The sequence below is a fragment of the Pinus tabuliformis genome, chromosome 7 (assembly GCF_031772625.1).
Source record: "Pinus tabuliformis cultivar Carrire ecotype Pingquan chromosome 7, CPIR1, whole genome shotgun sequence".
Lineage (NCBI taxonomy): Eukaryota > Viridiplantae > Streptophyta > Pinopsida > Pinales > Pinaceae > Pinus > Pinus tabuliformis.
In genome coordinates this window covers 1,430,754,538-1,430,768,040 of record NC_142293.1, presented here as the reverse complement: position 1 = coordinate 1,430,768,040, position 13,503 = coordinate 1,430,754,538, and the positions used below count along the sequence as shown (strand labels likewise).

The window sequence follows — 13,503 nt, the reverse complement described above, 5'->3', positions numbered from 1 at the left end:
CCCTAGCACTCGTAGAACCTGCAATTGGCGTTTCCATATCCCTCATAGGACCTACAATTGGTGTCTTCATGGCTCTCGTAGAACCAGCAATTGGCATCTCCTCCCATTGAGTGCTGGAATCGCCCTCATCTTGGGCCTCCTCAATGAAAAGCACCGAAACATGGGCGCTAATCCGGGGACGGTTCAGTGAACTATTGAAAGTGAAAATTGTTGAGCCGAAGGACGGCGAGGATGAGGACCCTGGGGAGCTGGCGTCCAGAAATTTGCCGCACCTTAGAAAGCTTGCTCTTTCATTGTGAGAGGGGCGGGTGGACGCACCTCGGGAGGTACCGCGGCGGCTGAGCATTCGCTGTCGAAGCCGGGGCATGACTGCAGGGCCGAGCAGAGCCTCTTTGCCCAATGCAGAATTGGAGCATAAAACAGCTGAGGTTATACCCAACACAGTCAAGGGAATAGAACAAACAGACGGGCTAAGACCATACATGAAAAAAAACGGACGAGTGCCTGAAACAACCTCAAGAGTCGAGGGAATGGCTGGAGGTTTCGAGCCAGAGCCCAACCCCAACAACGCCAGAAGCAGCAGATTGAACCCGAACAGAACCTGAAATAGCATGTTGAACCCATGGCTGAGACCATATCTAGAGTCGGAAGGTCCTCCTTAGTCCATGAGCGGAGCATCAGAGTCTCTTTGAGAGTCACAGAGAACTTGCTCCAGATAATTTCTAATAGGGAGCTTTGTTCTTTGAATATGTGCTTGTTCCTTTCTTTCCATATGCCCCATAGGAGGAGCCCGAGAATTATCTTCCATAAATGGTTGATAATTTCACTTTTGTAAGGATTCTTTTGCCAATGACGTAAGGAGTTTGTGATGTTTTCCGCCAGTCTGCATCTTCTTTGACATCTGAAGCTTTCTTTCTCCCAAAAATGATTGGCTAAGGGGCAAGAGTCCAAGAGGTGTTGGAGTGTTCCCTCCTAGGATTTACAATTGACACAGATAGAGGGGCCATGGTAGTTTCTTCGTCTGAGTTTATCCCAGGTGAGAATTTTCTGATGTCCGACCAGCCAAAGGAAGACGAAGACTTTAGCCCATGAGCCTAATTCCCAGATTCTGCTCCAAATTGGATCAGGGGGCAAAGAGTCTGTGCACATAATTTTGTAGGCCTCAGAAGTGGTAAATGAGCCTTTAGGCTTGTAACCCCATCGAAGAATGTCCTTGTATTCAGAGTATCTTATGCTCCTTTTTCGAAGCTCCCTTTCCAGATCTCCTTTAAAAATGTGATCCGCATTTCTGATGAGCTGGTCACCTTGTTTCCATTTCCTGAAACCTTGCGTTGTCTCCTAGGTCCAATGCTTCCAAATATTTTCCTGTTGTTGTTCCTCCCTGATGGAGTTTGGAAGTGGATTTAGAGTGCAGCTTAGCTTTGGCATTTGGTTCCAGGCATCCGTCCAGAGTCGGGTTGTTCTTCCATTTCTTACTTCCCAAAAACTATGCTGCTGAATCAACAAGAAGTGTTGCTTGGCAGCATTCCATATTAGTGAACCTTTTACATTGGGAGTGAATCTAATGAGCTCCTCCTGAGGTTTGTGATTGGCGTATTTGGCTGTCCAAATGGCGGCCAAAGGTTTTTCCGGGGAGGAGAGCCATTGCCGCCAGATTTTGGCGCACATGATAGCATTGCTATGATTGGGATCCCTCAGGCCAATGCTGCCTTTTTCCTTAGGCATGCAGGCTGTGGTCCATTTTACCAGAGCCCATTTGCGGTTTGTAGCTGAATTTCCCCAGAGGAAGCTACGTTGTAGATCCCGTATTCTTTTTATTACCCATTTAGGCGCCGCTAGGATTGAGAATAAGTAAAGCGGCATTGCCTGTAGTACTGCTTTTATGACCACCACACGACTGGCAATGTTCAGCGTTCTGTGCGTCCAAAGGTTGAGACAGGATTCAAGCTTCTCGATGAGAATGCGCCAGGAGGAGTGCTTGATGGCCGAATCAATAAGGGGGGCTCCAAGGTACTTGTAAGGGAGAGTGGCTATGGGGAAACCTAATATCCGAGCTACAGCATGCTTTACAACAAGCGGGGTGTGAAAGAAATAGTGACTTGGTATTATTGATGCTAGTTCCTGAGGCCTCGGAGAAGTCATTGAGCAGGGATTTAAAGCGGGAGGCTTCCTGGACTGATGGGTAGCCAAAGAGCATGTTGTCATCAACAAACTGCTGATGAGTTATAGCTGGGGAGTGGTGAATAGAGAGACCTTTAAGCTGCTGGGAGAGGAGAGCCTGATTGATGTGACATCCCAGGCCTTCAGCCATTAACACAAAGAGGAAGGGGGAGAGAGGGTCGCCCTGCCTGATTCCTCGAGAGGGACTGAAAGGTTGAGAGGGGATACCATTCACAAGAATGGAAAAGAAGGATGAGGAGATAAGACTCATAATCCATCGTATCCACATAGGTGAGAATCCATAGGCATTTAACATTTTTTGAATGTAAGTCCAACTAATCTTATCAAAGGCTTTAGAAAGATCGAGCTTTAGAATCATACCTGCCTATTTGGGGTGCTTGAGGGAGTGTATAATTTCATGCGAGAGGATAATGCCATCCAAGATCTGTCTCCCTTCCACATATCCAGATTGTTCAGGCGATATGAGCAAGGGCAAGAGTGGCTTTAACCTATTGGCGATGACTTTAGAGATCACTTTGTATATGATGTTGCAGAGAGCAATCGGATGAAATTTGTCAGGGGTGTTGGATTTCTCCTATTTTGGTATGAGTGCAATGAAAGTTGTGTTGAGTGAAGGTAGCAGCCAATGGAGAGCTCTCGATTCCTCCACCACTTGCCAGACCTCAGTTTTTATCAACTCCCAGAAGGCGTGAAAGAAGGTGGTAGTGAAGCCATCCGGGCCAAGGACTTTGCCCTCCTTGAGTTGGGACATGGCTGCATCCACCTCCTGAATCAGGATAGGTCGTAGAAGTAGCTCATTGTGTTCCTCGGTGATAAGTTTTGGCACATTTTGGGTAATTCTTTCTATAGCAGGTTGTCTATCTGCAGTGGGTTCTTGATGAACTTGTTTGAAATGACTTAGGAATTCCTCCTCGATTTCTTCATGTTGTTCCACCCTTACCCCATCTTCCTTCTGAATGAAGGAGATATTGTTGTGCATTCTTCTTTGAACAGTGGTTTGGTGAAAGAATTTAGTGTTCCATTCTCCCTCTTTCAGCCATCTAATCCTGGATTTCTGCTTCCATAAAGTCTCCTCCTGCTTTCTCCTCTCCTCCAGTTGATTGTGAATACGCTGCTCCTGCTCCAGAGTCCCTTCCATGTGACCCCCTGTGATTATTTGTTGCTGGAGATCTGCCATTTCCTTATTTAAGTCTTATTGTGCTTTAAAGATGTTTCCAAAGATCTCATGATTCCAATGCTTTAATTGGGCTTTTAAATGTTTAAGTTTTTGTTGAAACTGAAACATTTGGGATCCCTCTAGCGGAGTGAAGGTATTCCAAGTGGTTCTGATGAAGTCTTTGAATGAGGGTGGGTGAGTAAGAACTCTTCGAAGTGGAAGGGCCTTTTGGTGATGTTGGCCAGTCTTTGCCACTGGAGGGAGATTGGCCAATGATCTGAGCTGGAATGAGGTAGAATTGTGGCCGCTATGTCTCCTCCCAAATGAACCAAGTTATCTGATATGAGGAATCTGTCAAGTTTAGAAGCGATTTGGTGCTTCCCTGCTTTGCGATTACTCCAAGTGTTCGTACCGTTACAAAATTGTAGGTCGATTAGAGAAGTGTTTTGGATGAAGTCTTTGAAGTGGGTATTTTCCTATTCCAACTTGCCTCTCCCCCCAATCTTTTCCTCCAGCTTGGTAATCATGTTGAAATCCCCTCCAATTATCCAAAGAGGATGCATTCTGTTGATATTCAGAGCTTCTATTTTATTAAGAAGATCTATTTTGTTTCCTGCTTCCTGCGGGAAATAAACATTGGTGAGGTGTCCATGTATATTGGTGCATATAATGTGGAAGGTGGCCTGAATGAAGTGATGAGATGCATGAAAATCGGAGAGAGTTAGCGCTTGAACGTTCCATGCAATGGCGAGCCCTCCTGATGCACCTAAGGCATCCACTGCCATCGATTGACAGCCTGGCCATGCTTTAGAAAGGATGCTTCCTAGTATACTGTTGTTACACTTTGTTTCTTGAAGAAAACATATTTGCGGCTTCTCCATCTTTATCATGTTTTTTAATATTCTTAGTTTCCCTGGACTATTGAGCCCCCTTAAATTCCATGAAGTGAGCTTCATGATTCACTATTGATAGAGGGTTTGTAGTACTTTGTCAATTTTGCATACCTTCCTGAATCAACCAGGATTTTTCCTACTGCTATTGTTCTCTGGAGATCCGTTCTTCTACCCCTCTTTTTGGAATCTTTTGGGGGGAGACCGCCATCCCAGTAGCTACCCGGCTGGATGCCTAGTTGTTTATGCTGATAAGCCCTCGAAATGACAAGTTCCAGTTTGTTGAGTTGAAGCTCTGGGATTTTATCATTATCCTTCTTTTTGCATGCTAGTTCTAGCTCCAGAATGTCTAGTTCGTCCATGTCTATACTTTCTGGTTCTTCATCCATCTGTTGCACCTGACTATTTTCTGTTGTAGATATATCTAAGCTCCAGGGATGATCTGGATTACCGTCAACTTCCATATCATTTGCTTTCCCAGCAGGCCCTGTTTGGCTCTCCTTGGGGATAGCCCTATCCCCCTTGGAGGATTGTGACTCGGGGGGAAAGCTAAAAGGAGGAGGCTGGGACGAGGGGGATGTGGGCATGGAGCTAGGCTTAGAGATCAGGATTTGCTCGTCGGAGGCTTGAGCTATAATTTCAAAGCTGTTGCTCGTCGCAGGTACAGAGGCGGAATCTTGCTGGGGTTTTTTCCCGGTCGAGGGTTTTTTGTGCACTCGTTTGCGGCTTGGTACTTTGGCAAAGCCATCATGGGTCAGAGTTTCAGAGGGGTCAGGAGCATTGGCCTTGGCATTTACCGGACAATCCTTGAATAAATGCCCGTGAGCATGACATTTATGGCAGCGAAAAGGTACATGTTCATAATCCAAGGGTTGAATCCATTCATAGTCATCATGAGAAAGACTTACCGAGTCCGGCATAGCTTTGTCCAGGTGCATAAAGACACAGATGCGGGCATAGGATGTGTATCTGCGAAGCTTCGTCTCTTCCGCTGCTTTTATGTATTCCCCTAGTCCATTTCCTATGTCTTTGAGCAGGCCTTCATCCCAATATTCCTCTGGAAGAGAATACATTCTGATCCACACTGGAGCCCAGGTGAGGTCTTCCTTGTCCGAGTTGAATCTTGCTACCCAATCCCTTAGATACAGTCCAGCTGAGTTGAAAAAATATGGCCCTTCGTCCATGATTCTGTACTTGTCTTCTAGGCATAAGAAGATCACAATAAAGAACCCTTTCGGTCCTAGCTGCAATGTGACATGGCCTTTAGGTTTCCATTTAGCTGCAATTCAGCCATACAGGGCTTTTTCTATCGGCCAGAACCCTATAAATTTCCCAATGAGGGCATGATCCTTCATGTATTGGATTCGTTCATTGATCTTTTGGCCAGGCCATTCTATCCTGGGCCTTTCGGCTGCTATTGGTTTGCAGGTTTTCGAGGTGACCTTGGGTACTTCCTCTGGCTTGTCCTTTCTTTCTGGATTATCATTTCTCTTGTCTGCCTGATTGTTTGACGCGTTGTGCTTGCTTTGTTGTGGGATTTCATTGTTAATCGCCTCATCATCGACCGATCCAAAAATGATAAACCCCTCATGCCCTGGCGGTGCGGAGTTTGCCTTGGGGGAGGGAAATGATGCCCCCCCTGAGGGGTGTCCATGTGCTCTGTGGTTATGCCTTCGATGCTTTGTCGAAAACCTGGAAGTCAGGCCCTCGGTGGTTGCTGTGCCTGAACAGTCTGCGCCATCTCATAGTGTAGCCAGAACCCTAGCTGCAGAGCTCCGTAAACCAAAATATTCCCTCCCGTATTATCATTAATGTTAATATTACTATTAACATTGATATTAATGTGTGCCTCTTACTCTAAAATATGTGTTACAATTTAAATAGTCATACCCATTAAAACATGTGTCTTACAATTTACACTACGCCCATGAACTTTGGCGGTTGAACTTTTGAGGCCATAGCTATACCACACCCTAAAAATTATTTAGGTTTAAATTTTAGTGTTAATATAATATGACATAGTTTTGATGTTAATGTCATCTAATAAAACATCCCATATATATTGTCAACCATAGTTGTAACCCACACGAAAAAGATTACTATGTAGATATATTGTACATATGTTGTAGATATGTTCTAGAACGATTGTTGGAGGATTATTGAAGCTTTGGAGGCATAACTGTAACGTTTCATTTTCTCAAATTAAGCATCCCATCTCCCACCTATGTATGGTTTTTGATAAGTATATAGCCTCCACGATGTATCATAGACATAGTGTGCTCACCCAAAGTATTTCCAGAGGCAACACCCATAATCGGATCTGAGCCTATCATGATTTTGTGGCCATTTCCAAAACTCCAGACCATCCCAATGCGGCAGCATTCCCAGATTTTTTGGAACAATCTCTAGATCAACGATCCTCTGGACAAACGAATGTTGATTTCTCTGTATATGTGGTCCAGGTCATGGGATTTCAAGTACTTATGTTTAAATATCTCCTACCAGATCCCACTACCCCACATTACTCGCCACAAAGATTTAATTAGCAGTGCCTTCCCAAATATGCACTGGTCAAGTAAGCCCCACCCCCCCGAGTACTTAGGAATCGTCAAAGCACCCCATTTGCAAAGGTGGTATTTAAAACCTAATATATTCCCATCCCAAAGGAACTGTGCAGTGATAGAACGGAGCCAGTTTTGTATGGAGACCAAGATGTGATATAAATTTGCCTAGTAGATAGGAAGCTTTTGTAAGACAACGAGGGAGAGGACATATCTACCTCCCAATGAGAGGAAGCAATTCTTCCAGGAGCACAATTTCTTCTTATATTTTTCAACCAACCACATCCAATCCTTGGGAAAATAGTAATTGAACTTGAGCTGAAAGCCAAAGTAAGTGAAGCTCGTCCGAATAGGAGCCTTCTGAACATCCAATAGTTCAACAATAAATTCAATGTCCTACATGTCCCCATTAGAATGATATAAAATGGATTTACTTCCATTTGTAATCAACCCTGTAGCATCACTGAATATGACAGGTATCTAATGAAGGGTAATCCACTAGGATCTGGAATAATACCAAATTTCAAGATGTCATCAACAAAAAAATGATGAGCAATGCATACTTGCCCAATGATCTTGACTCCTTGGAAAAATCCCAATTCTTTTGCCTCCTTTATCTTTAAACTAAGGCCATTCAAAGCCAAAATGAAGACAAGAGGTGAGAGCGAGCATCCTTCTTTGAGGCCTCTACCAGCACAAAAATAGTGAGAGGGAAATCCATTGATAAAAACATAAAAATGTGTAGAAGTGATACATGCCATGATCCGTGCAACATTTTGAGTTTGTAACCTAGTCTTGTGTAACAAAATGAGAATATAAGACTAGTCCACACACTCATATGCCTTGTCGAGATATATCTTCATGACCAGAGCCTAACTTTTTTCTGTGTATGGATGGTATGAGTAGCTTCCTGAGACAAAACAATAGCCTCATGTATAAGCTTGTCACTTAAGAAGCCCAATTGTTCTCCAGAAATGTGTAAAGGCAATATTTTTTAATCTAATCCACTATCAGCTTTGAGATTGTGCCATATAAAATATTGCATAGTAAGATGGGTCGAAAATCACCAAAATTATTGGGATTAGGCTATTTTAGAATAAGTGCTCGAAAGGTGGAGTTTATGGCACCTGAAATCATACCCGAAGTCCTGAATTCCTCCACTATGTCGAGAATATGTTGTCCCATGATATGAAAGAAATGTAGAAAGAACTCCACCATCCATCCGTCAGGTCCCAGGCACTTGTCCTTGGTGAAATATTTGAGAACATCAAAGACATACTCCAAGCTGGCACGATGAAATAGTTCCTCATTTGAATCTGCATCAAACATGAGAGGGTATCAATTGACTACGCACATTTGGTCTTCAAATCTCACCCCTTCCTAATGTTTATATAAATTCTCAAAGTACAGACAACCTCAACATGGATCACTTTTGGGTTGTATTTCATCTCCCCATTCATATCCTCAATATGCCAAATAGTATTAGTATGCTTTTCATGATTTGCAAATTTATGGAAATATTTGGTGTTGTGGTCTCCCTCCCGCAACTAGATTTCCCAGCACTTCAACTTCCATGTTACTTCTTGAATGTGGAGTATCTTGTTTTTTTGTCCTTTAAAAGACTGAGATATTCCCAATCTCACTACGATGGATGTCTCTTCTCCATCACTTTTCCAAATCTATCAATCTCTTTAGTGATTTGTTCCAGATCCTTGTACGTCTGTTTCTTCCTTTTTTTCCCATGTCTTGGTCTTCTCTTTGATAAGTCTAAGTCTATCCAACATATATCCCATCATAGAATCCCCTTGTGGAGAATGTACTTCATTCCACATCGTTCTTACAAATCTGTTGTATTCGTCTTCCTCCAACCAAATACAATTGAACTTAAAGGGAATGACAATACATCAATCCTCCATTCTCCATTTTAGTATAATAGGCATGTGATCTGAGCGGTAAGCCCTATGAATTCAAGATCTAAGATTCACTGATTGTTCGGCTAGTTGCTCCTTAATGACAAACCTATTAAGCCCCTTAACTATATATTCATCCCCCACTCTACGATTACTCCAGCTCGACGAAATCAGAACTGGGCATATATCCCTCATATGATAACCATCAAAAAGTCCAAACAGTCTAACTACTAGAAGGTTCGGACGAGAATGGACACCCCATCTCTTCCTCTCCAGCAGGGTGGTGCTAAAATTCCCTACCATTACAAGCCCATCAATGTTGAGAATGTTGTAGTTTTGTATGCTATCCCAAAAATCAGAGTGATTTTTATATGGGGCGTAGAAATTAAGAAGATGAAAATGACAAATATAACCATGGATACGACTCGGTAGTAAGATACTAGCAAAGAGACTGTGAGCATGAAAGACCACCCTCCACAGATCCCACATGGATAATAAGCCCCCAGAGTGGCTAATGGCATCTGCACCAGCAAAATTCCATGTAGGTAAAATATCCAAGAAGTATGAAAGAGCTAAAGCTACAAGGGATAATGTTTCTTGCATCAAAATCATAGCAGGACTAAGAAAGCGAATCATCTGGCAGAGATCCAATTCTTTGGAGTGATCTCCAAACCTGCTAATATTATAAGAGAGAATCTTCATCATGGGACACGAGGTGTGGAGGAAGGTCTGCCCTAGAAATGGTGGCTACCCTTTATATCAGTCTTTTTGATAGTGATTTTTTTGGAAAAGGTAGGGCTAATAAGGGGAGACGAGTTTGGCACCTTTCCTTTGTGAATCGTCAAATATTTGAGGTTCAAATCCTAGTTTTGAAAAATAAATTCAATATAATTGTCCACAGAATTGCGAGGAGAGGAGGCTATCTTCGGTCTATCAAATGGAGTGGGAGAGGCCAACTCAAGCGGTGGCATGGAAGGTGAAATCACCAGTGGCACCGAAGTGGAGTGTATGGGTGGCGTCCAAGAGGCTCGAGGGGACTCCTGCAATAAGTCTGGAATAGGGTGGGGGATACTTAGAGGTTCATTCGTCATCTCCTGGGGCTCGGGAGTGTGCATGACATGGTGATGAGACAGAGATGATAAGGTCCAAGGAGACAGGGGGTGAACACCAGAAAGAGGAGGAGACGATAGAGAAACATGTAAAGTAGAAGAAAGGATAGGAGGGGAGATACATGAAGAGGGAAACCCCACTGAACCAGAGTCATGTCGAGGTGAATCAATTGGAATCTTCACCTGGTGACCCCACCTAGGATGTCATTACCTTCGTCTACCCAGGCATTAATTAATAAGATTTCCAGTGTAGTCTTAGTAGAGACATCTGAAAGGGATCCCCCAGTAGTCAATTCGCTGGCAGAATCTAATCGACCCCCATTCTAGATCAATATCCTCCGAGAGTCCACTCGCAAAACCAACCTCAACCGAAATCGAAGCCACCCTTTTATCCTGAGCGCCCACAATACCAGGCTCCAGATATACGAATTGACCAATTGAGTTCCCAATGGCCGTCAAGGAATTCTTAGTCCATAATTCTGGGGGAAGACCCAGAAGCTTCACCCAAAAAAAGTCATTCTGTGACATATGCAAGAGGGGGTTGAAACCAATGTACCATCGGTGAAGCTGAAGGAAACATTGATTGTGTACCTAGGGGATCTTAAGAACTTTTTCTGAGTCATTGTTATGGAGGAAATGGAAACTAAACCAAGAATTCATTAGTAAACTCACCTTAGGCGAATAACCCAACATTGTTGCATAAGTTTTGCTCACCCAATCCTAGATATCTTACTCAATTGGGTCAACAAATATCCACCTCCCCACCAGAGTTCGATTCTCAATGCTAGTGACTCGATCCCACAAAAGTCATAGCCAAAACTCAACAACTTAGTCTTAGCACACAGCTTAATGGGCTGAGTGTATCATCACCTAGTGTTTGGGAGGGAAGGTGAAGTCGATAGTGAAGTGAAAAGTGGAGACCCAGGAAATGGCCCATCATGTTTGTCTGCATATACTTGACATGATCCCACAAAACGTCATAGCCAAAACTCAACAGCTAGGTATACTAGGTTAGGTTAGGTTATGATAGGTTAGGTTTGGTAGCCTAGGTAGGATATGCTAGGCTAGGATAGGTTAGGTTTGGCTAGGTTAGTTTAGACTAGGATAAACTAGGATGGATTAGGCCAATGTAGGTTAGGCTAATCTATGCTAGGCTAGGCTAGGTTAGGCTAGGCAAGGTTGAGTTAGGTTAGGTTAGTTTAGGCTTGGTTAGGTTATCTTGTGCTAGTTTATGTTAATCTAGGTTGAACTAGGCTAGGGTAGACTATGGTATGTTATGTTATTCCAGGCTAGGTATGTTAAGTTCGTCTAGGCTGTGGTAAGCTTGGTTAGGCTATGCTAGAGTAGGTTGTGCTACGCTAGGTTAACATAGGATAGACTAAGCTAGGTTAGGTTAGGATAGGTTATGCTAGGCTACTTTAGGGTAGCTTATGTTAGGTTAGGCTAGGCTAGGCTGGGCTAGGCTAGGCTAAGTGAGGCCATGCTAGGTTAGGCTAGGCTAAGTTAGGCAAGGCTTAACAATGTTAGACTAGGTTAGGAAAGGATAGGCTAGGCTAGCCCAAGATAGGATAAGTTAATCTAGGCTAAGATAGGTTAGGATAGGTTAGGCTAGGTTAGGTTATGCTAGGGTAGATTAGGCTAGGTTAGGCAATGCTAGGTTAAGCTAGCTTAGGATAGGTTGGGTTAGGCTAGGTTAAGAGAGGCTAGGCTAGGCTAGGAAAGACTAACCTAGGAAAGGCTAGGCTTGGCAAGCCTAGGCCCGGCTAGGCTAAGATAAGCTAGGCTTGTTAAGTCTAGGTAAGGCTAGGCTAGGAAAGGCTAGATTAGGCTATGTAAAGTAGGCTAGGCTAGGCTAGCGTATGTTAGGATAAGTTAGGTTAGGTAGGCTAGGTAGGTCTGGTAGGTCCTGTAGGCTATGTAGGGTAGGTAAGGATAGGCTAAGACTAGGTTAGGCTAGGCTAGGTTAGGTTAGGCTAGGCTAAGTTAGGTTAAGCTAGGCAAGGGTATGTTAGGCTAGGCTAGGTCTAGTAGGCTAGGATAGTCTAGGTAGACTAGGTAAGGCAAGGCTAATACTAGGTTAGGTTAGGCTAGAATATGTTAGGCTAGGGAAGGCTAGGCTAAGTTAGGTTAGCCTAGGCTACACTATTTTAGGTTAGTCTAGGTTAGGTTAGGTTAGGCTACCGTAGGTTACTCTATGTAAGGCTAGGCTACCGTAGGCTACCTTAGGCTAGGCTAGGCAAGGGTATGCTAGGCTAGGCTAGCCTAGGTTAGGTTAGCTTAGTTAGGATAGGGTAGGTTATGTTAGGCTAGGGTCGGGTAGGCTAGGGTAGGCTTGGTTACGTTAAGTTAGGTAGGCTATGTTAGGGTTAGTTATGTTAGTCTAGGTTAGGCTTGGTAAGGTTAAGTTAGGTAGGCTAGCTAGGAAAGGTTAGGTTGGGCTTAGTTATGTTAGGCTAGGTTAGGCTTGGTTAGGATAAGATAGGTAGTTTGGGGAAGCTAGGCAGACTATGTTAGATTAGGTTAGGATATATTAGGTTAGGTAGCCTATGTAGGTTAGGCTAAGTAAGGCTAGGCTAGGATAGGTTAGGTTAGGTTAGATTTGGTTAGGCAAGGCTAAACTAGGATAAATTAGGCTATCGTAGGTTAGGCTAGCTATTTTAGGCTTGGCGAGGTTAGTTTGGGTGAGGTTAAGTTAGGCTAGGCTTGGATAGTTTAGGTTAAGCTAGGTTAAGCTAGGTTAGGCTAGGCTAGGCTAGGCTATGCTACGCTAAGCTAGGTAGCCTATGCTATGTTAGGTTATGGTAAGATTGCTTAAGCTATGCTAGGGTATGCTAGCCTAGGCTATGTTAGTGTAGGATAGACTAGGTTAGGTTAGGTTGGGATAGGTTAGGCTAGTCTAGTTTAGGGTAAGTTATGTTTGGTTAGTCTAAGCTAGGTTCAAATAGGCTAGAATAGGTTAGGCTAGGCTAGGTTAGTTTAAGCTAAACCATGTTAGGCTAGTCTAGGCTAGGCTAAACAATGCCAACCTAGGTTAAGCTGGGCAAGGCTAGGTAACACTAGGCTAGGCTAGGCTAGGTAACGCTAGGCTAGGCTAGGCTAGGTTAAGCTAGGCTATGTCAAGCTAGGCGAGGCTAGGTAAGGCTAGCCTAAGCTAGGTAAGGCTAGGGTAGGCTAGAGTAGCCTAGGTTAGACTAGGTTAGCTTAGGCTATGCTAGATTGGGGTAGGGTAGGCTAGGTTAGTTTAGGCTAGGTTATGCTCCTTTATTCACTATAATTTATTTAAAAATTTTAATCCAATTGTATCCATTACCTTTATATATATATATATATATATATATATATATATGACAAAAAAAAATTTGAAAATATAAATTATATATTGAGAATGCATCTTTCTTCAAATATGTTATACCAACCTAACTCCCAGTTACATATAATCAGTTAATCCACACACACACACACAATATTTTAAATACCTATGAATTTTTCGTTATACTAACACAAATTTCAAGTAAAATATGATAGAAAACCTTTCATTGTTTATTTTATTTCATTATCTTATCTGATGAATGTTTGTAACAAATTTGCCCCTATTTCTATAATTCCATTCAATTGTTTATTTATTAAAATTTTGCATATGTATCATTCTTTATAAACTAGTGATCTCTCTCACATGGTTGTAGATGTTTTTTTCTT

General features: G+C 43.0%; 1 protein-coding gene across 1 annotated transcript; it reads right to left on the bottom strand.

Annotated features, from left to right (window-relative positions):
- Nucleotides 1-2,755: 2,755 nt before the first annotated feature.
- Nucleotides 2,756-3,358, bottom strand: LOC149253055 (uncharacterized). The gene has a single exon (XM_089454352.1). The coding sequence runs from the start codon at nucleotides 3,356-3,358 to the stop codon at nucleotides 2,756-2,758; it is 603 nt and encodes a 200-aa protein (XP_089310478.1).
- Between the last annotated feature and the right edge of the window lie 10,145 nt (nucleotides 3,359-13,503).